This window comes from Haemaphysalis longicornis, unplaced genomic scaffold (genome assembly GCF_048455015.1).
Source record: "Haemaphysalis longicornis isolate Haplotype H1 unplaced genomic scaffold, Haemaphysalis longicornis Haplotype H1 scaffold_2, whole genome shotgun sequence".
In the NCBI taxonomy this organism is placed as follows: domain Eukaryota; kingdom Metazoa; phylum Arthropoda; class Arachnida; order Ixodida; family Ixodidae; genus Haemaphysalis; species Haemaphysalis longicornis.
In genome coordinates this window covers 287070275-287097037 of record NW_027526295.1, presented here as the reverse complement: position 1 = coordinate 287097037, position 26763 = coordinate 287070275, and the positions used below count along the sequence as shown (strand labels likewise).

General features: G+C 48.8%; 1 protein-coding gene across 2 annotated transcripts in view; it reads left to right on the top strand.

The window, feature by feature from the left end:
- The first annotated feature begins 10484 nt into the window (after positions 1-10484).
- The window catches only part of Myo (growth/differentiation factor myoglianin), a 139746-nt gene continuing 123467 nt past the window's right edge, over positions 10485-26763 (top strand). For both annotated transcript variants that reach the window (XR_013322684.1, XM_077700838.1), the window contains exon 1: positions 10485-10928. Coding sequence is in view for 1 of the 2 variants with exons in the window: in XM_077700838.1 (XP_077556964.1) it covers positions 10505-10928 (424 nt within the window). In the remaining variant the exon portion in view is untranslated. The remainder of the gene's footprint in view (positions 10929-26763) is intronic.

The window sequence follows — 26763 nt, the reverse complement described above, 5'->3', positions numbered from 1 at the left end:
GGGCTCCCGTGACAAAGCCGACGCGCTGGCTGTGGTTGGCGCGCGCTGCTCCGGCGTGTGTACACGTCATGGTTTTGGGACTGACGTCATGCTGCCCGGGCCTGTGGGGACAGCGAAAACCTCGGCCGGTCTGGGCGCGCGCGTGCGCTCGCTCGCGCACGCTTCCAGAGAGGGAGCGATGCAGCAAGAATGGTGACGTCATGTGATACATCCTGTTATGGCAGCCGCTCGGCGTTTTTCAGTCGAAACCGAAACTGGCACGAATAAACGACGCCGTAAATGAATGTTTACGCTGCGCTCGACCGTCTAATCTGTCATTCTATGATTAGTGGGCTGGTAGGCACGCATAGCAGCGAAAAAAACGTAACACGAAAATTTCGTGTCAGTACTCCTTTAAGCTGATTATTTTGGGCAACAACCAGTGAAACTGGCCACTAAGACGACCCTATCGTTGCGCCGAGTTACATTTACTTGTCATACATAATAAATTCACCGTGGAGTTGTGAACAGTTAAGAATTCGGCGTCACAACATCATGTTTATTTTAAAAAAAAAGAAGGAGGCCCACAATAACGCGTAGGACTTGAAGGCAGCGAAGCTTTACGCGGGTGTCGCCCGAAAGAACCCATTCCCGTTTGACCCCTTCCCGTTTAAACCCATTCCCGAAACGCCCTTCCCGCTTGACCCGTCCCGTGTGCGCCCGTTCCCGAAAAACCTTCCCGTTTGGGCGCTTCCTGTTTCAGCCCGTTCCCAAAACGCCCTTCCCGTTACAACCCGCTCTCAAAGCGCCCTTCTCATTTGAACTCGCATCGTTGCAACCCATTTGAATTTCTGAAAATATGCGTTACCGTCTTCGAATCTGTTCCGAAAAATGTGCTTACAAGCAACGGTTCATGCACTAAAAACTTGTATGCACCAAATTTTCTGGAATCGACCGATATTTCCGGCCGATAAAAGTTTCCGAATGCCTTAGGCCGATACTGCCATCTTGACACAAAATTTGTCGCGGCGAAAGTGTACTAGAAAGATACCCAATATCTTGAGTAATGCACGCATTGGATTTTTCTGCAGTTGGTGTTTGTACGTGCGGCTGAAATGTATTTATCAGCCGCTCTTATGCTCATTGTTTGGAGCGTAGCTTCGTCTTCAGGTTCGAGGGATCTATAGAGCAAAGATGTCCATAAAAGAGACTTTAAAAAAGGGAGAAACATGTGCAGAAATCTGATAATTTGCTACTAATGCCTTTCCTACGTGAGTAATGGGCAGATATTTTTATTTATTTACCGATACTTTACAGCCTGGTCGGGCTCATGCAGGAGTGAACATAAAAACACATCAGTATTGGTTGGCGTAGTTTAAAAACGCCGCACACAAATAAGTAAAAGACATAAATATGTAATAGATGCAAAGGGGTCCGAGAAGCATATGCATTCGTAATGTATTCCAATTTTAACATACGACGATTCAACCAGAACACATATTTACAATACGTGGGGAAAATTCTTCTAACGATACCGAGTTCACTGTTCGTTCAGTTAACTTATTCCAGTAAGAAATTGCACGAGGAAACAAAGAGAACTTTCGAATAGTAATTCAGCTGATTGGCTGCCTAATAAGTCTTACTATGATGTCTTCTCGCTAAACGTCTGAAAGGCCCTTGGAGGTAGTATTCCCGCGACAATGTTAAGTTTCTGTAGTAAAGAAAATTTAGGCTAGAGACGACCCTGCGCTGCTTAAGTTTCTGAAGGTTTGCCCTATTATGCATATTGAGTACGCTAGAGTGACGGGAATAAACAGAACCAATAAAACGCAAAGCTAAGTTTATAATTTTCGCCGATTCTCATGACTGCGATTTTTTATAGGCAAATGTGGCGTATATATCCAGATACATAGGGTTACTTTATTTTTATACATCTTTTTATCTTTTATAGTTTTCATCTGTTTCTTTTCGACATTGAAGTACACTTGCGCTATTATAACGATTAAATGTGTTAGTCCACCAAATACGATTTCTTTCAAAGAGGGTGTTTTTGCAATTTTTATTTGTGCTTCCGCAGCGCTTTTCTGGGCTTTTTGATTTTATCGTTTTTTGGTTTGTTAATTTAAAAGATTTGCTTGTTAATTTAAAAGATTTGTTTATTGGTATGACGAATTGTAACCAAATGTCGTCGTCTCTAGATTCAAAAAGTGAAGCCCAGGTTTGAAAAGCAGTCAATGACTCTGGATGTACTCAGCATGCTATCGTAGCGGTTGTGAATAAAGTGAAATAAATGAAAAACAATATGAAAATGTTTTTATAACGTTTCATAAACTGAGTACGTTATTCCGGGAACGGGCTAAATAGTAAAATACGAAATGGGAAGGTTCTTTCGCCCCGGGTTGAAATGGGAAGGAACAAACGGGAAGGTTGAAATGGGAACGGGTTCAAAGGGGAACGGGCCAAGTGGGAAAGGGCGAAACGGGTAGGTCGTTTTGCGCCGGGTTGAAACGGGACGGAACAAGCGGGAAGGGTGAAATCGGAATGGGTTCAAACGGGAACCTCCCCTTTACGCAACCTTTACGACCGTCACGAAGTCCACGATTGCAGCCAATTTGCTTCTTCTTCGCTGCCGCAACTAGCTTTAATTACCCCATGAATGTTGCTATAAGTGTGAGCTTTCATTTTTTTCATTGGTCATCACCTTTCATTGGTCATCACCTCGGAGGGGCGTACGCGATGACGTGTCTTTCTCGTTCCGAGCAAGTGTTTCCGCGATTACGGCGAACGCTGGAGTTTCTTTTTTTTTTTTGCCAATTTTGGCCGATCTCTCATGAGTATGCTTGCTTGACGAACATGCGCAGGGGACGCTGGGCGGTCGTAGCGAGGCACGCACACATGAGCGTAGGCATCTTCTTGGTTTTATTAACTGCCAGGCGGTCACCGCAGTCTTGGCCGATCGCCATAAGTGAGTATGCTTGGGTTGACGAACGTGCGCAGGGGACGCTGGACGTTCGGCGCGAGGCACGCGCGCACGAGCGCTAGGCATTTTCTTGGTTTTGTTAACTGCTGGGCCGTCACCGCAAGGCCCACGCTCACGTGCGCGCGCTCGGCAGTTTCTTGGTATTTTTAATTGCGGACACGAAAAATTGCGGTTTGCTAAACAGCTTCGCTGTTAAAAAATCCCCGGCTGTAAGTCTTGTTTTGTCAGAACTATACCGAAAACTATCATATAACTTCAAACTGCTCTAATGGCCACATAACTCGTTAAACCAGCAGCTATGGTGGATAACTATCAGTCGCAATTATAAAATATAAATCACGTGAAGCCACAGCTGATAGGCCATTCCAACGGCGTCCCAAAAACAGCCAGGGAACGGACAGCCAAATGCTCTTCTGCTGAGATAAAATTGTAGTCCTTCCACGTTGTTTAGATTTTTAATGGCGGAGCTGTTTACGCGTCAGCTTGATGTGGTGGCATCAGCAAGAAAAAAAGAAAAAGAAAACTCTGGTGCGAGGTGCCCGGCACGACTTTCGCGCAGCTGCGTAAAGGAGCTAAGCCTCGCCTATAGCTATGACGTCACTGCGCCGACGCGGGGGCGTCTTCGCGCGCGCCGGCACCGCTCGACCTCCCAGAACACTCTGCCCAGCGTTCGTGGCTTAATCTCTCCCGTGCTCTTCTCCTCTCCAGTTCACGTGCGTTCACGCCTGAAGTTCACCGAGTTTGCGAAGCTGGTATCCTCCTGTGTTAGCGCATGCTAATGCCGTCCACGTTGGTAGATGTGTGAAAGCCTGTGGATAAAACTGTTCGGGCCTTCCAGTCGTAGAGAAAGTTCAGCGGTAAGTTCGGAAGTCCGTGCGAGAAGCAACAGCCGCGTCTCCGGCGAAGGGAGAGATGGGGCGACAGCTAAGTGCGTCACTTCCGAAGGAGAGGAAGCGCGACACGAAAGCTGCCGAGCCGCTACTCGGGAATGGATGCGACGACTTCGGTTCAATCCCGAAAAGCGCGCCGGTGTATAGCGGCGGCGAAACGTCAACGAGTATAGCGGCGGCCAAAAGTCAAACGTCAACGTCAAAGGCAGATGTTGCACTGCCTGAATAAGTGCAGCGTGTGCAGCCAAACCGAAGACGCCTTTTGTGTCGTCGCCGCGCCGCCCCGGCCCGGTGGCCGCAAGGCGAAGTTCGGCGGCGAAATTCGCGCCATGCATGTAGAACGGGCTTGACTTATTTAAGAGCAGCACACAGAATATCGATAAGCGGGAGTAAAAATAAACGTCGCGCGAAGAATATTCTGCGACGCAGAAATGAAACCGGGTGAGTTTCATCAGCCGATACGAGGAGGTTGTGCCTCCACAGTTTTCCCCCTTTTCCTTCACATCTTGTGTCCGTTTCCACGTGTTTTGGTTTCCGCAAGAACAGTGTTTTTGTTGCAATGAATGAGTGTACAGTTGCGCCCGAGAGTTGGTGTGTCCTCTCTAACTTTGTGCATCCTGGAACCTGTAATGGCGTCGTCGAATGTAATGTAAAATCAACTGGACCGATTCTAGCTGACGTTTATTTCTTTTTGGCCAGTTTTCAATGTCAAGCGGGCTCTTGGTTCAAGGTGTGGCACTTTCACTCACAACTAGACGCTCAAATACATGCATGGTTGGGCACTCGAATGGTTAGAGCCGGTGTACGCCGGCTCGACAAATGCCCCGATGTTTCGCAATGCTTGGGCGCACGAACCACGCGCACCCGAAACGTGCTTCACTTTGCGCAATTCGACGCCTTTTTCTTCCTCGCGCCAGATAAAAAATCCCGAGGTCTAAATCCGCGAAATCCAGCTTGCTTGCTTCGCTGCGGGGTTCGCCTGTCTGCTAGTCGGCTGCCGCCGCGCCGGACGCTCATTTCGGCTCTATACCGAGCACGCTGAGAGGCGGAAGTCTTTCTTGTGCTGCAGAAGCGCCAAAACTGTCTGTCTCGCGGCCGAAGCTGACGTGCGCTCACAGCTCCACGCGCGCAGCACAAATGAATCAAGCCGGCACAACGCAATTTTATTCTCGTATGCATGTGTGCCTTGCCGACATTGTTTGGCGCCTACACGTCGTACTCTGGTGGATCCTAGAGCATCGCTGCATTCGTGCTGCTGCTGCCGCCGGCGTGGCTTGGAAAAAACAGCACCTGCCGTACTTGCTCGGAAGAACGGCAAGAATGCGTTTTTCCCACAATGCATCACATCGTCAGCGCTCGTGCACACTCCAATACCGTTCGTGCTGGTGGGGCTCAGATATGTCGACATTATTCAGCTCGAAGGAAACATAACGAAATTTCGAAGCAAAATTTAACTACATAACGGAGAGTATACCAGCGCTTCGTTAATTAGGAGTAAACAAGCTGTATAACATGTTTGCTCCTATAAGAATGGGGTGGAATTCATTCGGCAGGCATTCTCAGATAATGAATGGCAGCCCACCATTGTCCCCGAAGAAGAAAGTGTATGACAACTGCATCTTACCGGCACTCACCTACGGGGCAGGAACTTGGAGGCTCACTAAGAGGGTTCAACTTAAATTGAGGACGACTCAGCGCGCAATGGAACGGAAGATGATAGGTGTAACGTTAAGGGACAAGAAGAGAGCGGAGTGTGTCAGGGAACAAACGCGTGTTATCTTAGTAGAAATTAAGAAGAAGAAATGGACGTGCAGGGCATGTAATGCGAAGGCAAGATAATTGTTCGTCGTTAAGGGCAACAGAGTGCATCCCAGGGGGCGGCAGAAAGTTAGATGGGCAGATGAGATAAAGAAGTTTGCGGGGATAAACTGGTCGCAGTTAGCACAGGGACCGGGATAATTGGAGATCAATGGGAGAGGCATTTGCTCTGCAGTAGGCTATAGATAGGCTGATGATCGACGACGACCATGATGGTGATGACGATGGTGAAGATGTATTACCTCTAATGACAGCGAGTCAAAAACAACGCGTTAAAACAGTGTAGAGGACAGGCGAGAAAAACGCGAACACGGAAGGAAGCAGAATAGATACACAAGGATGGCGCGCGAACAGTTCGAACGCGGGAAAACTGAACTGAATTTAGCGCGGCATGCATGGAGGACCGCCGTCTTCCTTTGGCATCTGCAGCGAAGCGAGCCGACACGCGGGTAATTGTTCAAGTAAATCGCACGCGGGTGCCGACCTTCAGCACAAGCTTTCGTGTAGATACTCGAGAAACGGCAAGCCCCAACTGACTTAAATTCCCATCGCGGACTAGTTCGCAGCGAACCATCTTTGCTGGGGGACATTGGCCGCTACGCACTGAAAATCGGTCTCTTTACGGTCTTCTTAAAGGGACACTGAAGGCAACTACAGTTAAGCCTGGATGTAACGAACCTCCATGTAGCGAATTCCTGGATTTTACGAAGTTTTTCAGTTCCCCGTTGCCATCCCCATTGAAGCCCGTGTGTTTGCGACCTCCGTGTTACGAAGCCATTGCGACAGTTGACCTCGATGTAACAATTTTGCTACGATGATGAGCCATTGTTTTTTGGCACTTTTTCTGACGAATCGGGTAGAAAAATGCGATAATTTAGCGAACTTCGCCCGCAAAGCAAATCTCTGTGCGTTCCCTGTGTGAGCGCTGTGTTCGTTAGGTGCTAGGCCTGCCTGTCGGCGTGTATTGCGCGCCTCCACTGCTCTCTGTGGTGTCGGTTCGTCGGTGATAAGTATCTATACTGCACCAAACGTTTTGTCTATTCAAGACAAGCTCGCAATTTTAAAGCCGTCTCCGTCGGCGAGAAAGAAGAACCTCGTACTGTATCCCAGCCAGTGCCCTCTCAACAATTTTGAGTCCATGGCAAAGAGCATCAAGTTCCTGAATGGGCACGCTTTGAGCATAAGTTTGGTTCTTGAAACGTGTCAAGGCACCGGTAAATGTCAAAAGGTTCAGTTACGGGGATAAGGGAGCTCGCTTCCTTGGAGTGCCGTGTCTTAGTGGAGATCAGCTGGCGCAAGTAACGCAGTTTTTCACTGTGCATGAAATGAATCCGTTAGGGTGAGCTCATTGCCCACCACCGATGTCTAACATTTTGGTATACGCGAGCGTTAACGAAAACCTGCATTTAAGGCTTTAGCTGGGAATTTTCGTCAACTTCGTTGTATCCAGGTTTGAAACTTTGACTGCATATAGTAAGTTGGGCTCAGACGAAAGTTCAGCTGCCCCGTAGCCCTCTCAGAGTTTATTCGGCGGCGATGCCTTAATTGCCTAGAAATTACCAATTGAGAAACGCGTTTTATCCCTCGCGCCATTTCATGGCGTTTCGCGAGACGTAAAGTTGGCCGGAAACGAGTGAGACAGCGGTGTGGTCTAGCAGGAAAACTAAACCCTACCAAGGGAATCATCACGGCCGCAGGAGCCACGCTCTCGACGCATACGACATAACAACTTTCCCGCCCTACACATCCACAGGCTGTCGTTCTGTGTGCGCCAATCTTGGTGCCGCACGGGACGTGTGGTGGTGGATAAACAGTGTGAATGTGCCGCGCGGCTTTTTACTTTACCTACCAAACGTCTACCGGAGAGCGCAGCCGCAGCGAAAACGATCGTCAGGGGCGCTCTTACGCTTTGCATTCTATAGTCTAATTTTAGTCACTTCGATACACTTGGTTTGATACGTGACGCCATCAATTAGTGCCATTTGTAACCGCGCCCAATGTCCAGTGTGAAAACGAGCCACTCCAAAGGCAGTACGTGAGCATTTACGAACTATTACTGCGCAGGCGTGGGTGCGCATTTTCACCCGAAAACTCGGAAAGGCGTTCAAATTTACGGCTCGACAGATGGGCTGTATAGCGCAGCCTTGCGTACGTAGAGTTGAAGGTAACAGGCACGTGACTATGCCGAACCTGCAATAACCATCGCAACTAGCTGCCACCGGCGTCGCGGCTTGGCAGCTTGCGAATGCCGGCACAGTTTGAATTATACCTGTACATTTGTGATCGCTCACGACTTGTGAAAGTTACCGTGCAAAGAAAGATTTTACGTGTTTCTTTGGGAGTTTGTCTGCGCGCTTCTCGTTCTGTTGTTCCTCACCCGACTTTTCGCACATCGCTCAGTCACATTTTACGTCAGCTCATGCTGGGCCAGTTACATTTTTTAACACGAAAGTGTTTTATTCCGGGATACACAAAGATTTCAGTGACGTCATATCCGTCACGGAAATGACGCCAGTACAACGAAGCAAGCGGCCTGTAAAGGGTGCACCCCTGCACAGAGGGTTTTCTTGCGGGAAAGCAACCTTTAGAACCAAAGAGTACGTTATACTTACGGTTGTTCGTTTTCTGGTTTTATATTTTAACACGAAGGTGTCTTATGCCGGGATACACCAAGATTTCACTGACGTCATATACGTCACGGAAATGACGCCTGTACACCTTTGCCGAAGCGACCCGCCAGCAAGACGTCGCTCTCCAAGCACACACACAAGACCGCCGCCGACCCGCAAATCATGCTCGCTTAAGATTTCGCTGCACATTTCACTTTAGTGTTTCACCGATTCCTATGACAGAGGAATCAACCACATTTTTTATTAATTACGAGATTATTTTGAAGGAACTGTCCCAGGGACTGATATATTCGTTTTCGGGGCGCGTCAATCTATCTATTTAAATTAACTTCGGTTTCGTCTTCAGTGTCCCTTTAAGGGCGTAAGACTATTTCACATTCCCTATAGCTGTGACCTCCTCCACGCAGGAATTCTACCTTTCTTGCTTTCTTTCGGTCTTCCTCTGTAGTTGAAAGGCCTAATACAGTTCTGATCACCTGCAGACCAACGATGTTCGATTGAAGGAATGGCCTTCGTCTGAGGGAGTTCTGGGGAACACGGGTGCAGCGCAAGTCCGCGCCGAGGGGAGGAAAAGAGGCAGCGCCCGCGATGCCCCAAAATGCATGCGTGATTACCTCAAGCAGCTGGTGCCGCGATCAGTGGGTACGCCTATTGTATAAGCGCGATGACGGTGCGTCTTCAAGTCACCGCTTGACAACGGGGTGAAAATCCCGACCTTACGCATTATGTGCCCGCGTGCGGATCTGCCTGCAGGAACCACACACCTGTGTGGTGATGGCTTCGCACCCTTGGTCGTCGTGTGGCTCTGCAGGAGCAGCGAAGGCGCGTGCACTTTTGGCACTGCTGTTTGCAGTTGAGGCAAGCCGCAGCGAATTTTTCTGTCGCCTCCTGGACCTCTAAGCGAGCCATAAAACGGACGGAACCAGCACTGAAAGTTGGGCGACGCATCTTAGAAAAAATACTGAGTGCTAACGGGCGGGAATGAGGAGAACAAGCACTCACTCACATGTGACGCTTTCCTGAAATACGCAAAAACGTATGCACGCAAGAACGCGCATGCGCGGAGGAGGTGGCGGTGAAGGACGCGGCGCTGCCACAGCATAGCGCTATCCAGTACGCGACACGCCTTCTGCTGCGACCCCGCATGCTGGCCCCGGGTAGGCGGTTTGTTCTTGTTGTTGTTCGCCGACCAGCATTGTTTGGGCGGGGAAAAAAAGCAGGTGTCCCCAAGAGTGCTGACCTGGAAGCAGGCCCTCACTGCACATCGCTGGGGGTGGAGGTTCACTAACGGGCTCCGGAGGGCCGAAGTGCGCTTTTTACGCAGAACACAGCTGACAGTGGCCCATGTCCGTCCGTCTACGCCTCGCGCCGACGCGAAAAAAATGGCGTCTCCAGACTCTCGCAAATGATGCGTGGCTCTCAGTCGAACGTATATGTACCTGGGAGGGAATTATACTGAAACGGGCCGCTAAGACTTGGCTTTCCTTGCGCCGAATTTTATGCACTTCTCATAATTACTTCACACTGAAGTTGCAAATATTGTGGAACTGCTATCAATACATGGGCTTCCGCGGCAGGGAAGCGGACAGGCGCACGCTTTTCCCCTAGAGTGAAGCTCTAGTCCTTGCAAGTTTCGTTCGGAGCTAATTAGCTCTGCCGTATGTTCAACCGGAAATTACAAAGAAACAGGTTTTCTTTCGTGCCTGGATGCGTCGAATGAGGTAAAACATAGCACAGCTTCGTCCTTCTTCGGGGAGGCTAAAATCCGTACTTTCCTTGGTCTGTCTGATTGCTGGGTGAGGAGAGTTTTCCACCGGAGCCCTACTCCTGGCATCGAAGATGGCCGTGTGGCGGTTCGGCGTGCGTGTGGTGACACTCGTCGCCGACTGGAACGCTGAGACTGGACCCAGAGGAGGATTGCCGGCGCACGGCAGCCGACGGCTGTCTCGTGTCAAGTTTGGCTTACGAGCGCTCAAATGACGTCGGTGGTGCTCGTTGAGCTAGCGGGAACACAAGCACGTGCGCGAACGATTCACCTTCAGCCGCAGTGTGGACGGTGCGCGCACCTTGGTGGCGGTCCACGCCGGCACGAGCGGCGGCGCGCACCAAGCCGTCCCCTCGGCTGCCATTGGCCGCGCCAGTGGCGGGGGGGCGTGGCGCCGACGTATTTAAGCGCCCGCGCGGTCCCGGCCTTCCCTCGGTGCGCCATGCTTTCCTCCCGGTGCTGCGGCGCGGCGGCGCTCGCGCTCGCGTCCGTTGTGGCCGTGCTATCCGCCGCTTCGTCCGCCGGCGCGGAGCCCCCCACGACGCCGCCGCCGGCCGGCGCGGAGACCACTACTCCGGCGTCCGGCGGCAACTGCACGCGGTGCGGCGGCTCGGCGGGCGCCCAGTCCCGCGCCGTGCGCCTGCAGGCCATCAAGGCGCAGATCCTGAGCAAGCTGGGCATGAAGCGGGCGCCCAACGTGACGCGCCGCGCGCTGCCGGGAATCCCTCCCCTGCACCGGCTGCTGGACCGATACGACGCCGGCATGATGCAGGCCGACGCGCCCTTCGAGCCCGGCGAGCAATACGACGAGGACGACGACTTCCACGTGGCCGCCGAGAGGATCATCACCTTCGGACAGCCCCCCGGTGAGCCTCCCTGCGCGTCCTCGGGCGCGTTGGTGTTGGACGCCTCTATTGGCGGCCGTGCGAGCATCGCGGGTCCTTGCACATCGAGCCCTTCGTGTGCGCGCAGCGTATCTGTACAGCGGACACGCCGTCGTTGGCTTGCGCGCACGGCTTTCGCTCCTCTTCGGGCCGCAAATGCGCAGCGAAGGCGAACTGTCGTGTTCCCGCGCTGCTCGGCGGCTGCGCAAGGCAGTGCGCCAAATCCGCCCGCTGGAAATCCGCGTCACGACGTCGAAGCGCTGCATGCGGTTGGGACACGACTGATCGCGCAGTTCCGCCTCTGTGGTAGTTGCCGACGATACATGCATGTCATCACATTCGTTCTGCCTTTGCTTAAAGAGATAAACAACAAAATAGAACGGTTCTTACTCGTCACTGTGTGCGAGAATCGGCTGCTTTCAATGCTCATCGGGACCTTGACCTCTAGTCAATCGCTCTTCCGCCTCGAACGGAAGCCATCATGTTTGAAAGCATGTCATGGATACATGCGCGCGCTGCAGCTTGTCGATTGCTACCCCGAGATACGTTTTATTTATTCATTTACCCTAAAGGCCCTTACGGGCGTTACATAGGGGTCGCGATGAAAAAAAGAACACATTGCAACATTAAAAACAGCAACAGTTCAATACTCCGCCCAATCTTGTCTGCAATGAATTTATTTCGGTCGAAAGGGTTTGCTTAACGCGAGCAGACGAGCATGTCCGGACGCCTTCTGGGCCAAACATGCACGCATTCTTACGGGCTCACGTCGCCCTGTCCGGAAAAGGGGCGCTGTGCAGCTTTCCCCGCTTCCGCCTCGCCGACCCGCGGTGCTGTTCACCTGCAGGTGACAAACAGTCGAAGCATCGCGAACGCGGGAGTTTATCAGCGGGTCCCCGCTTGCGACGCTTTCGCCTGTCTGCCCGCTTCGTTCTCCTCTGTTTCTGCGCGCCAGATAACGGAAACAGGCTATTAATAAAACCTCTTCGTAGCTGCTTGCTCCGCTTCCCCAGATTTTAGTCTCGGTGCTTTCTAACCTCCCTTTTTTTTCGCACGCGTATGCGTGGGGCTGGTTGGCGAACTTTTTATCCTGCCATGTTTTATTTTAAAGCGAAGCTTTTCACGCCTCAGTGGTGGTGGCGTTTGACGCCCCGCCAAAATGCGCTGCAGGAAAGCCAACTTTACGCACTGGGTTTCACAAAGCAGCGATGATGATGATAAGCGAAAGCACATCAAGCGCCTCAAGAGATAAACGCTTCCCGTGGTGGGAATCGAACCTGTGTCCCTCGCCTTTTGAAGCCCACGTATTCATTCCCACACGGTCGACGCAGCTTCGCCTTTTAACCATGTTTGTCTTAAGAAAGGGGGTTTGATTTTTCTCAGAAATGCTACTACCACGTTAATTTTGCCTCAGCTCTGTTAAACGCCGAAGCAAAGCAAGTGGGAAATGTTGAGAGAGAGAGAGAAACGCTTATTGTAGCTTTCTGAAATGGGAGTGGTTCCCTAGTCCGGGAATCCAGGAGGAGAACAGAAAGACTTCGCTCTGGATGCCAGGAGTTGCTGCTGTACATCCAGATGGCGGCTGGTCACCAGGTTCTCCCTCAGCTCAAGGGTGGGAAGAGGGGATCGGAGAGTTGGAAGTTTGGGATTGCGCCCACACTGTATTATAATATGAAGTAGAGTTCCGGGTTGTGAACAAAATTGGCATTCTGCTGAGTATTGATTTGGAAATATACTATGCAGGCGAACTGGGTGAGGAAAGGTATTAGTTTGTATTCTGCGGAGCAGCGATTCTTCTGCCTTGGAGAGTGCTGGTGAGGAGGAGGAAAGTGTTGTTTGTCGGACCGATAATATTGCGTTATGTCTTGATATGTTACGAGCGGGATTGATGATGTGGTCCTCTCGGAATCCTGGAGAGAGAGGGTGCAGGCTTGCTGATGAGCAAATTTGTTGCCCGTTAGTGAGGAATGGCCAGGAGTCCATGGTAGTAAGTTTACGGCGGGGTTGATGTGGCGAGAGTATCCTTAAAGGGACACTGAAGTGAATTTGTCAAGCTCCCGTTTTTGCTTGCACTGCGTAGACTGGCTCAAATTAGCACACTTTTCATCGTTTATCCGGTTGACAAATCGGTAATTATTTTACAAAGCGCGAAAGAAGAAAAGCAACCATGCGCGGTTTGCGGCGGCCGCACCAACTAAAGCTGTGACGTTAGGAGGAGCGGGCACCGTGATTGGACGATGCCCAAGATGAGCAACCAAACAAGTTTCGGTTTCGGTTCTGTAATACACAACCGGTGGCGTTGTTGGATGGGCATTCTCAATAACTCAGTAATCATCGTACCGCGCTTGTGCCATATTGTCAGCTGTAAAAATGCATAAAGATAAGCCTCCCAGGACGGCTTGGAATCGTAGCATTCACTAGCCGAGACCTACGCAGTACATGAACGCCCTCCGCGTACCCGCAGACGCCCAAATGTCATGCGCTTTTACCCCATATTTCGAGCTTGCCTCCTTCATGTTTGTATAGTAAAAAGCGTGTTCGCACCAGGCCAAGGGTCTGTTCATTCTGGCCTGTGCCCACTGCCTGCAAGCAGTCGGTGCTTATGGCATTAGCACGCCAACGAGAACTCGCTAGCGCGCCAGTGCCAGCGTGCGCGCGTTCTGTGAACTAGTTCGTGGAGCCATGAACGTTGCGGCCCAAAAAAAGGTGAACTCAAAACATCGGCGGAAAACGAAAAAGTTAACTTAGAAAGTTAAAAAAAAAGCGCGTACCCGCGGGGATTCGAACTCATGACTTGCAAAATACTTCCGGTGACATACCTAGCACCCCAGGCCACTCGGCCACGGGCCGGGCTCTACTGGCCTTGGTAATATAGGGTATATATTGTACAACCAGTTTACACTTTCATTTAGTTTTGGCATTTCAAGCAGCTTAGGTGACTATTTGTTGTATTGCGCTCGTGCAGTAAGCGTCGCCCGAGTTTCCACAATAGCTCACGTCTAGCAATTGCATTTCGTAGACGGAAAAGCGTTCGCAGATGCCTAGTCGTGCTGCTGACCGCTGTGCTTGTTCGACCAGCGCAAAAAAGTGCTTCCCGCACCCTAGTTTTACGCTGTACGGTAAAAATATCAGTTCATTTTATTTCCTTAGTACCTATATTGACTTCGCTGACTCTTCTCCCGCCTTGAAGAGGCCTTATATTTTCCTACTGGCGTACTAGTCAGCGAAGCGTCGCATGTGCGCTTGTGCAGCGCTTGTGCGAAGCGACCTTGACTTGGAGCTAGATACAGTGTACAAACTAACCAAGTAAAGAAAGGCAGATTCTTCCATTCACAAACGTGTCCTGGCTTCGTTTCAACTGAGCGAACGAATTGCGACGACCCGTCGGCGGCCGGCGGACGAAACGCTGGGCCGACTGACTCTGTCTGAAGGCCGGGGAGCCGTGCAGTAGCGCAGCCAATTGCGAGCTCGGCTCCTCTCGACGTCACACGAAAACGCCGCAGAAAATGGGCGAGTGGAGAGAGGAGGACAGCATTTTCGAATTAATTTTTCTACTAAATAAAATCGCGTAAACGCGCCCAGGGTGGTCGAAACATGGCCTGGGGACTCCGGACTACAATTTGCGCAAGTAATCCCGCAATGTTTACATATCACTTCAGTGTCCCTTTAAGGTTGAAGACTCGCTATCAAACGAGTGGTTTGAACTGAGTTCGTGCCCGAGCCATTTATAATGCGCACAGCTAGAAAGCATCGATTTGCCGACTCCAAAGCGTGTTTTTTTAACATATTTTTGTACAGGTTGCTGTTACCTTACGTTCAGGTTCTCGAATGATCCCAGGGAGATATGGAGGCCTTCGGCGGCTAATATGTAAACAGATCCTCGGCATTGCTGAGTATTTTCACCAAATTGCACTGTTACACATCTCCGTTTTTCCATACGTTCAGACCCATGAAATTGGCTTTCCCTCACTATGCATATGCTGGCAGTAAAACACCCTTTGCAGAGAGTTTCGCTATTGCACGGTGCTGATCCTAACTATAGCCTCCCATATAACGCAGCTATCGCGGGAAAAAATCAGAAAGTGGTCATCCGTCTGTTAGCCGTTGTCGCGCCTTTTCCTTTCAACACGAAAGTGTTTTATTGCCGGATATACAAAAATTTCACCGACGTCATATACGTCACGGAAATGACGTCAGTACAACGGAGCAAGCTGCCTGTAGAGAGTGCACCCCTGCACACAGGGTCTTCTTGCGGGAAAGCAACCTTTGGTACTAAAGAGTGCGCAGTGCGCAGTCGACCTGTTCGGACGTGCTTTTCTGGTGCCCCGAAAACAGCGTGCTTCTACAGTGAAGGACAGCGAAACGGCAGAGACAGCCGAGGCTGAGTATTTACCTGCACGGTTCTTTATCGTTGTGTCGGGTTTTTCAGCCGAGATGACGCGTAGAAAGCTGGTACAGTGTGGTAGCTGTCCGCGGCACGTAGACGCAGAGGAGTTTCAGCGGGATGGCGGTGAGGCAGACGAAGGGGCAGGTACGTGTCGGTTTTGCGTAGTGGTGTCGCGGCTAGAGCGCGTAGAAGCGGATAACTCGGGGTTAGCTAAGCGGGTTGCAGAACTGGAGGCAGCGCTAAGTAACGAACGCGATGAACGGAGGGCCGTTGAGGGCAAGTTAGAAGCAGCTGAGAGGAAGCTAGAAAGGAGCTTCATTTCGCCAACAAGTGACGAACACCTCTGCCCATACAGCGAAGCGGAGGCATGCACCGAGGTAACACCAGGGGTGGAAGCAACGAAAGGCAACAGCTACTCCCACGTGCTGCAAGATAGCACAGCAAAACCAGTCGATAACGCGGGTACCAGTAAAGAGCGGCACGTGGCAGTCGATAGCGTGGTAATCATTGCGGGTGACTCTAACATGAAGAGGAGAAGCGCTGCCATAGTGGAAAGGGTAAAGGGGGATAAGCGTGTGAAGGTGGGGTGTTTCCCAGGTAAAACGATGCAGACGGTGATGACTGCAGCGAAGGGGCAGCTGGCCTTGTCTAGTAAAGCTAGAAACCTTGTGGTGATTGCCGCGGGGCTTAACGATGTTCCAAAGGGAGAGGAGGGAAAACTTGGCCAGGAGATAGCGAAGGGGGTTAAGGACCTGCGGGCGACGGCCCCAAATGTGCTCATTGCAGCCTCCACCGTGCCGGAGGTGATGAAGCAGGGCGTACACACCGAACGGGCAGTACTCGCGGCTAACAGCTAGATCATCAGGTGCGGCAGGGAACTTGGGCTTGAAGTGATAGACGTGAACAGGGTAGTGGGCAGCATCGGACATAGGCAAGCTTTTCAGTGAGACGGGATTCACTTCAGCCAGGCTAGGAAACAAGGTGGGGTGGCGATTAGGTGGGAGAGCGGTAGCTTTTTTAGGGGGCCCCGCGCAGCTAAGGAAGGCAAACTAGGAGACAAAGGGGAAGCAAGGGACGCATGCACACTCAACGCTGGGAGGCAGCCGGGCCTAGAGCTAAACGGGGAACCTACAGACGTAACTGAGAGCGTTGTCGGAAGCCATTTAAGTGGAAACAATGGAGCAAACAATTTTGTAAAAGACAAAAACAGACCCCGTAAGCGGAAAGGGAAAAACAAATGCAATAAATATTTAATCAGCTACATAAATATGCAGGGAGACAGAAAGCCAGATAAGTGGGTGGAAATTCAAAAGCAACTTGAACGGGAAGGAATAGACGTGTACGCTTTAGCCGAGACTCGCCTCCGGGACCTAGAAGCCCCACCTATCATAGACAATTATGTCTGGGAAGGTTGCAACAGGACCACAGGAATGAAGAGAGGGGGAGGTGTGGGCATGCTCATTAAACAAGGGACCGACTGGCAGATAGTGCATGAAAGCTGTAAAGAGCATCTATGGGTTACAGGCACTATAGAGGGGAAAAATACATGGTTAGGAATAGTGTATCTGTGGACCGGAAGTAGTGCTAGGGAGGAAAATGAGGAAATGGTAAACTGTTTGAGAAGAGATATAAACGAGTTAAAAGATTCGGGTGAAATAATCATAGTAGGAGATATGAATGCCCATATAGAAGGTTTGGATGGATACACAGACCACAACGGTTCTCTAGTGATATATATATGTCAGGAAAACCGTCTTGTAATAGTAAACACGGAAAGCAAGTGTGACGGACAAATAACGTGGGAAAGCGGTAACAGACAGTCCAGCATAGACTACAGTTTAGTATCCGAGACAGTATATGGAAGGCTGCGGGAAATGAGGATAGATGAAAATGGAACAGACAGCTTAGGAAGCGATCACTTTGGAGGCGCAACCCGGACAAATGTAGAAATAGGTACATCAGGAGGATCTAATTTGAATAATGAGCAGTTAAAGATCATCGCTGATAGATTGGAAGATGAAATCAATAAATACCCAGGCAAAAATTGGGATTGCGAAGAAATGATTGCGTTCATAAAGGGTACGATGAATGAAGCAAAGGAACGAAACCGATGGAAAGGGAAGAGAAAGCCGAGAAGCTGGTGGAATAAGGAAATAAAAGAGGCTATTGACCAGCGAAGAAAGGCGTCGAGAGAACATAGAGAAGCAAAAAGAACTGGTATGGAACCGGAGGTAGTGGACGAGAAATGGGATATCTACCGTGGGAAAAAACTAGAAGTGCAGAAAACGGTGCAAGCAAAGATCAAGCAGAAAAGCGAACAATGGATGGCAGAAATACGGAAGAAGGACAAAAGATACCAATGCAACTGATAAACCTGCTTGGACCTAAAAGTAAGGAATCATTTATAAGGGCATTAGATAAGGTGATAGAAACCAAACAAATACCAGAGGACTGGTTAGAAAGTAGGAGGAATTTAATATATAAAGGCAGAGGAGACACAGCCAGTATTGATTCATACAGACCACTCACAGTAACGTCAGTGGTGTATAGATTCGTAATGCACGCGATAAAATGAGAAATTCAAGCATGGATGGAAGAAAATGAAATACTTGGGGAACTACAGAATGGATTTAGACAAGACAGGCGACTGGATAATAATTTGTTCGTGATAGCTTAATGCATTGAAATTGCGAAAGCACAGAATAGACCACTATGGATCACGTTCTTGGACATTAAAGGGGCATATGACAACGTAAACAGACAACGGCTGTGGAGGATGCTGAAACTCCAGGGATTAAAAGACGAGTTAGTACAGTTCCTTATAGCAATCTATAAAGACAATAGAGTGCACCTTACTTGGGAAGGACAGCAATTCGCCCAGCAGGTCAACATCCATCGGGGACTGAAACAAGGATGCCCTTTGAGCCCAATACTGTTCATGCTTTACATGACAGGGTTAGAAAAGAAACTGGAAGAAAGACAAGTAGGGTTTAGCCTAAGCCATATGCTGCAAGGCGAAGTGGTTCAATAACATATTCCGGGAATGTTATACGCCGACGACATTGTTCTTTTAGCTGATAACCAAACCGATATGCAGTGGCTAATAAATATTAGCGGCCAGGAAGCCACCGACCTCGGGTTAGATTTCAGTGCAGAAAAATCAGGAATAATGGTTTTCAATGACGCTACCTCTGATGTAGTGTCTATCCAGCAAGGCGAACTACCTAGAGTCAGTAGCGGTCCCAGAGATCGGTTTTGGGGGGGGGGGGGGGGGGGGGGGGGATTTTTTTTTTGGGGGGGGGGGGGGGGGGCGAGGCGAATAAAGAATCGCTCCCCTCCTATGCGCCGATTCTGCGGAGGTGGTGATAACCATGGAGGCGTGTGCGCGTAAGCGGTGTAACCCGCTGGGATTTAACTTCGCGCAAGTGGAATGCTTAAAAAAAACTAAAAATAAGAAACTGAGGACCTCTTTGGGGGGGGCGACCGCCCCCGTCGCCTCCCCCCCCTTGGGACCGCCACTGCCTAGAGTGAAGGAATATAAATATTTGGGAGTGTGGATAAACGAAGGGGATAACTACTTAAGAACTCACGAGGAGCAACTTACGGTTAAGGGAAAGCGAAACGCAGCTATAATGAAGCATAGAGCTCTGTGGGGGTATAACAAATATGAAGTAGTAAGAGGAATGTGGAAAGGAGTAATGGTTCCGGGTGTCACGTTTGCTAACGCTATACTCTGCTTAAAATCAGACGTTCTATCAGGCCTTGAAGTAAACCAGAGACCGGTAGGACGTCTGGCCTTAGGCGCGCATGGAAAAACAACTAACGAAGCAGTTCATGGAGATATGGGCTGGGCGTCGTTTGAAGTTAGAGAAGCTCAGAGTAAAATATGCTTTGAGATGAGGTTGAGGGCAATGGATCAACGAAGGTGGGCAGCTAAGGTTTAGGTATCTATACTTCAAAAGCGTGGACACGCAGTAGTTAAGAAAGACCAGAAGGCTAACGATGAAATACGGAAAGAACTGTGGAGAATCCAAAACAGCCAAGGCAACCAAAAAAGAGGCAAGGCAGATTGAAACGAACAAATGGGGAAAAAAATGGAAGCTAAAACGTTGTAAAAGATGTACAGGGCTGAGAAATTGAACATCAGAAAGGAAAATTTCTACGATAATTCCCAGAGCAGTGCTTTGCTTTTTGAGGCTAGAGCAGGTTGCCTGCCAACTAAGCGTTTTGTGGGGAAGTATTCACAAAATGATGGGGTATGCGTGGTCTGCGGAAAAAAAAAACAGAAACTATGCGGCACATAGTGTTAGAATGTGAGGGTATCCATCCAAATCTACATGAAGGGAATATTGGGCTTCCAGAAGCCCTAGTATTTGAGGGTATCAGAGAGGAAGTTAACTTAAAGGCTGTCGAGGGGACGAAAAGAAGATTAGAATGCTGGTGGACGAAAAGCAGAGAGGGGAATATTGCCTAGGACAGTTACCACCTGTAACAGGGAAAAAAAGTATTTCGGGCCTAATAAGCTTTAGGGCCTGCCCTAAGCAGCGCTAGTATTAAACCAAGAGTGTAAAACATGGTTATATAGTCCTTTTTGGTAAGATGACATGTCATCACCCCGCTTGAAAGGGGAAACCAATAGCAATCATCATCATCATCATCAGTACGTTATACTTGGGGTTGTTCGTTTTCGGGTTTTATATTTTAACACGAAAGTGTTTTATGCTGATATACACCACTATTTCGCTGACGTCATTTCCGTCACGGAAATGACGCCATAACACCATTGCCGAAGCGACCCGCCAGTAGGACGTAGCTCGCCAAGCACACCCACAACACAGCCGCCGACCCGCAAATCATGCAAAGTTTCAAATTTCGCTGCACATTTCACTATCGTGTTTTACCGATTCCTGTGAAAGAAAAATCAACCAAGTTTTTAATGGTGTTTTTACATCCGCATTTAGCAGCATCTTTTTTTTTTCCTCACACCACCAGCTTCTGCTCGCCTCAGTTATACATGGCAGGTTCGTAATACTCACTTACGTACGGCATAAAACACACACACATAAATAGTTGAACTCATTGCTTCACTTCTGGCTTCACCTTACTGCTACTGCGTGCAATGTGCATCTCGTAGTTTTCGGGGAATGAGCTGTAAGGCTATTTTCGATATTTCTTCCGCTTCGAGCACACGTATACGTAAAAAGGATGAAATACTCCAACATCGCCTGGCGGCATCAGAGCTGAACTTTCGACGAAAATATAGCGGCGGCGTATTCTTCTTCTCGGCGCTGAATTTTCTGCGCAGGGTGAGGTATTAATGTGAGTAACGAAATAATAAATGGGTAAAGGGAAGCAGTATAGGTAATCTTCCTAATTATGGAAGTGATCTTGTGACATGCTGCCAGCACATGTATACGCTATATTAATACGTGCTACCTTGAGTTAATTAAGGCCACTCGTACCGGCATTTGTGTTCTTTCGCATGCACCCCTTCCTTTTGGAAATGGGGGAAGGCACTGACCGACTCATTATTATTTGGCCGCGCAGTGCCCGCTCAGTTCACCATACCTCGGCGGCGCGACGCGGGAGGCAGCCCGCAGTTCTGCGCTGAGCAAGCGAAAGTGTCATTATCGTGGCGGATCGTTTTCCAGCCACGATCTAAGCAGGAGACAAACTGCAAATATTTTGTCCTCTTCTTTTACGTTGTCGATGTCGGGCGGTCCGATCTTTGTCGCGAATTCACGGTGAAAACTTCGGGCATCCTTTCTTACATGACTGTTTCCGCTATTTTTGGATGCTTCGTGCTTTGACCAAAATTGTTCAGTCGAACAAAACGTGACAAATACTCGCGCGCGCGCACGTGTGTGGGTGCTGGCGTGCGTGCGCGCGCCCTCCCAGCGAATTCGCTCCAAAACGAATCGGTATGCGCGACTATAGTTCTGTGTGTGTGTGTGGGGGGGGGGGGCTTCTTTGTGGGCTGCGCCTTGTCTTCAGCTCTATAGGGCTCCTATTGTTTCCCTCATTTTCGCGCCCGCAGCTCGGTTTCCAACAAAAGGGAAGCGATGCTTCTCGGCAGGGAAGGGGTCCAATCTCGGGTCTCTGCACACCACGTGTAGCACTTACATGTGCACGAAGCATTCTATGCAGTTTTTGGGGCTGGGGCGTGCTTGGCTGCAGCCGATATACAATGAGATATCGATTAGTGTAATCCTCGATCTGCGTATACATGCAGTGAACAACGTTCGACGTATATTTGGCACTTGCACTGTTTGGAGACCGTGCGAGCCGCCGTCTTCGAAGCTTCGCACGAGTCGAGCGGTTTCTTGCCTCTGACAAACCTGGCAACGTCTTCGTGCAGCTCACTAGCAGCCGGTGTGCCCGTACTCTCTTGAGGCGACAGGCTTTGGAAGAATTGGAGTGAGCGCGAGAAAAAGAGAATGGTGTGTACAATCACGGACAAACGAAACGCGATCGCGAAAGTAGGAACCAGAACACACGAATATCGCCATTTATTTCCATGCAATTCGAATCGGCGTGTCGCTTAGTTGCAGTAACAAAGTGTGGGAACGTGCCTTTCCGCATACAGTGCTGAGAGGCAGCCATTATTGGACCTCCTTCAAACAGTATTCTTCAATTTTGCGTGTTCTAGTTCATACTTCTGTGATCACATTTCGTTTGTTCATGACTGCACGTATATATTGGGAGAACAGTATCGTAAATTATTGTGAGAACTGATACGTCCGTTCTGCAGGTACTCTTCTACACTCCATCTACATGCTCATCATTTTACGCATTAGAAGATTCCCCTTCATCAGCTATCATCATCATCGTGGATTCTCCTGGCAGCCTTTCTCTCTCTCTCTATCTCCCTATATATATAATGTATATGTATATATGTAGACGTGTGTGTGTGCTTCGATAAACTTTCAGTCAAGATGGACGTGTTTAAACAGAGCTGCGCGAATTTCTCTGTTTTCGTCAGGAAATCTGCCATGTAAGTTCTAACCCTTTCGCATTCCGCCTTCATAAAATATTCTAGAGCACCTTTGTACCAAACGTAAACCTCGTAGCACAAATAGTTTTGCAGTTATAAACGTTTTCTTTTTCTCGGCGCGGGGGCGGCCGCACGCGCTGAGTCACACGCAAGTAAAACAAACCTATAGATAGCTAACATCCGTGACAAAGTGTCCCTTTGAAGTCCGAACTCGCGTTATCGCGTTGCTGTTTCGATACTTTGACAAGTTGAATCAGCTTCTCTCTCTCTCTCTCTCTCTCTCTCTCTCTCTCTCTCTCTCTCTCTCTCTCTCTCTCTCTCTCTCTCTCTCTCTCTCTCTCTCTCTCTCTCTCTCTCTCTCTCTCTCTCTCTCTCTCTCTCTCGCTATTTTTCGTCTGGCTCTGTATGTCCAACCTATGCACGCATGGAGCGCTGCCTGCTCCGGAAGTAACTACATACCGGGTACCTAAGGGGCTACACTAGAAAGGTTCAACCATACCAGGAAGGCTCTTCGCGACATAAACAGCGCCCCCTCAACGGAGAAGGATCTGGCCACCCTGGGGTAGTAGTTGGCCGCCACTTCCCGTGACTGACCGATTCAACTCCCTGCCCTCAGTCCCTAGCATCTGTAGAGCACCTGTACACGTTGGCGGTCAGAACAGCGACATAGCAGATGGTGTTAAGAACCTCTGGGTCCGGGCAGGCCACCATTGGAACTTGACCCTGTGTTCAACGCACGCACTCTGTCTAGCGAGGGAAGCTTAGCTGTATTACCACAGGAGCTCTCTGATATTAAGTGGGATATTATAGGGTTAAGCGAAGTTAGGACAGGAGAAGGCTTCATGGAGCTCACTAGCGGGCATGTGCTACAGTGCACCCCAAGAGAAGAGAGAACACGGAGTGAGATTTTTAATACACAGAGAAATAGCACGAAACGTGGAAGATTTTTTTCAGCATTAGCGAGAGAGACGCGGCTATTAAAGATGGTGCAGGCCTATATATGCGCCAACAAGCGGCTATGATGATGAAGTCTTAGATAGCTTCCAAGAGGACGTCGAATCGGCAACGAAGGCAACAACGCAGTTCATGATTGGAGACTTTAGCGCAAAGGTCGGTAAGAAACAAATGGGAGATAGGACAGCGGGAAACATCGGAATAGACAATGTAGATAAACAGGTTGGATCAGTGTTGCACGGAACGGCGTTCCTGGAACTAGTTCCTTGTAACGCCACCGTTCCATTAAGGGTCGGTGGAACTGTAACGGTAACTCGTTAGGTTTATGAAGGAACGGCTGGAACGGCGTTCCTTCTGCAAATGTTACATCGCTAGAATTTGGCTGTTTTGTTGCCAGGGCTCGAGCAAAAAAATCCGCAAGTCGCGACTGTGTTTCTCTTCCTGTAAGCTGGCCAATATCCCCACCCTCCAGCGGAACGTGCTTCTTCGAAGGTCAAAGGCAGAATAACCACGCAGCGGGCCTCAGCTTGTGCTTGCTTCCATGCTGGTTGAGCTTACGCGGCGTTTGACTGCTGAATAGGGGAGCCACGAGAATGCTTTTCACCTTTAATCGTTTGTCTGGGGAGGCCAGGATGCGCGTCTGGCCGATATAATGGTTCCCGCCCGGGGAAAGGTTGCCTAAGTATGAGCGGCGCTGCAGGTTCCTTGTGGAACCACCGTTTGTGTATGTTGTCAGGGGTAATTACCACATCAATGCGCGCGATGTGTGGGTGCGTTGTTGTCGGGAGAGTTGCGCTCGCAGTGAGGTCATTCGAAGGGTCACCGGCTATCAATAGAGCTGGGCGCGCCGCAGTGTCTCGGGATGTTGTACTGCTCAGTTAGAGTACGCGCGCAGTTCGTCACGGCGCGGTATGTCGCCGATCTGGCGGGAATAGGTCGACGGCAGGGCCAGGTCCTTTTTGTATTGCACGCGACGAGTTCACAAAGGACAGGAATTTCGTTATTGATGGGCCTAATTTCGTCGCGAGCCATATGGACAATACCTGAGAGAGGCCGCCCGAAGGTCGACGGCCAGCGTTCAGAGTTGCTTATCGAAGAGCGTTTGTGAAAATCCTTGCCGCAAATTTTTGAAGATTTGGTTTTTTTGTTGTTGTCGCGCATGCGCAATGATTTTCCCGTCGGTATTTATGTGTGTTTCTGCGTGGAATATTAGTTGCGAGTCTGCGCAAGTCCTTGTGTACTTCTCTCTGTGATGTGTCTTCCTTAGCGCAGCTTACACCTTTTGATAATGTGCACGGACTCGCCCAACAACAAGTCCAAATAAAGTAGTTACGTGCCTGGGCTTATAATGTGAATTTTGCCTAAAATAAACTTTTTCTTTAATAGGTAATTTGGTTTTGTTTTAAAACATTGAAAGGTTAACGATGTTCTGGACGCATTCACGTTATCTTGCAATTCTGCGAGTTTTTAAATCGCCACTGCTATCATTATGGAACGGCATTTTTTCGCCATGTAGACCTGCATGACAAAATCGAATGTTATTTATAGCTAATTTCGTTCGCGTTGAATGAAATTCCGACAATCCTAGCAAGCGTTGAAGAAATGTTGCTAACATGGGCATCCCATGACATAGTATTACTGAACGTGACACCCACAGATTTGAAGGAGTCTACGTAGTCGATAACACTTCCACTTAGGTATAGAGAGGGAGGGTTTAAATACACGTTTTCTTTTGGGCAGGAAAAGTACTGGTTTAGTTTTTTCCGTGTTGATTTTTAATGAGTTCGATAACGACCATGTGGCAAGTAATGAAAGCACGTGGTTTGCTGTGTCCGTCAAATGTTGTATGTCATTGGAAGAGAAAAATAGGCTGATGTCATCTGCGTAGATTATGTATTTCGCACGGCAACTGATTTTTGGAATATCATTAATGTATATATTAAAAAGGAGTGGCCCTAAAATACTACCTTTGGGGACGCTATTCAAAATGTTAAGAGTTTGTGAAGGACATTGGTTAATCAACACATATTGGGATCGTGCCGCCAGGTACGATTTAATTAGGTCAAGAGAGTGTCCGCGAATACCATAGTGTTCTAATTTCGCGAAAAGAACGTTGTGACTTAGGCTATCGAAGGCTTTGCTAAGATAAAAAAAAAATCCCAAGGGTTAGAAGCTGAGTTTCGAAATTTTTTAATATGTATTCTTTTTGGATGAGCAATGCTTGTTCCGTAGACCTGTTTTGAGTGAAGCCATACTGACAGTCAGTTATTATGGAATGTTTAATAAGGAAGTTTCGAAGGCGAATGCAAATTAATTGCTCTAAGCATTTAGAAAAGTACGGAAGTACAGATATAGGTCTGTAATTACCTAAACAGTTCTTATCCCCCATTTTATATATCAAAACTACTCTGGCTAGCATATCGGATAGAAATTGCGCTGTCATAAGTGCGGTGTTGTATATATACGTTAAGCATGGCGTAATTATCTCGAGAACATACTTCACTGGCCGACTTTCAACATTTTGTGTATCGAGACTACATGTATCTCTTAAATTCCTGCATATCGCGAAAACTTCCTTTTCATTTGTTGGCCCAAAAAAGACTGATTCAGCTAATTTATCGTCCAGAAAGTCAAGCGTGTCAGCATTTATTTGGCTTTGACCTATTTCGGTGAAGAATTTATTGAAATTGTTCGCCAGACGTGAACTTGATATTTCTTCACCATGAATGATTAAACTTGTTATATCTCTGCTCTGGGTTTTTCTATTTAAAAGCAAGTTTAAGCGTCTCCATTTTTCACTGGGATTGCTGGAAAGTTGGCTATCGAATAAATTGTTGTAATACGCTGTCCTAGCTAATTTGATTTCTTTATTCAGACTGTTGCGCAGTGACTTTTACTGTAATAGTACGTTTGTATCTTTGGTTTTAATGAATTTTGCGAACATCTTGTGTTTCTTTTTCACAAGCCTCGTAAGGCGACGTGTCATCCAAGGTTTACGTGCGTTTTTAGATGTCGTTACGTCTACAATAGGAAAACAGTTATCGTATACCGAAAGAAAAATTTCCATGAACGTGCGATAAGCCTCATCGGCTGTAGTTTCTTTGTAGACGGAATCCCAGTTTTCCAAAGCGATGCGACTTTTGAACAGGTCAAGCCGATCTTGAGAAATTAATTGCCATCAAGCCCTGGTTTTTGTTTTCGAACGAGTTATTTTTTCTAGACACAAAAAAAAAAACAGGCAAGTGATCACTGATATCTACTGCAATGCGGCCCGAGCAAAAAGCATTTTCTCTGTTCGTATTATAACTATCAGATCTAGCACAGAAGAGCACGTAGCTGTAATACGTGTGGGGCTATCAATAACATTTTGAAAACCTGTAGACTGAAGCAATAAGGACAGCTGCTGTTGTGCTGAACAGGTTGCACTCATGTCGATATTGAAATCTCCCGCTATACAAGAAGAAACGTTTTCGGAAGTGAAA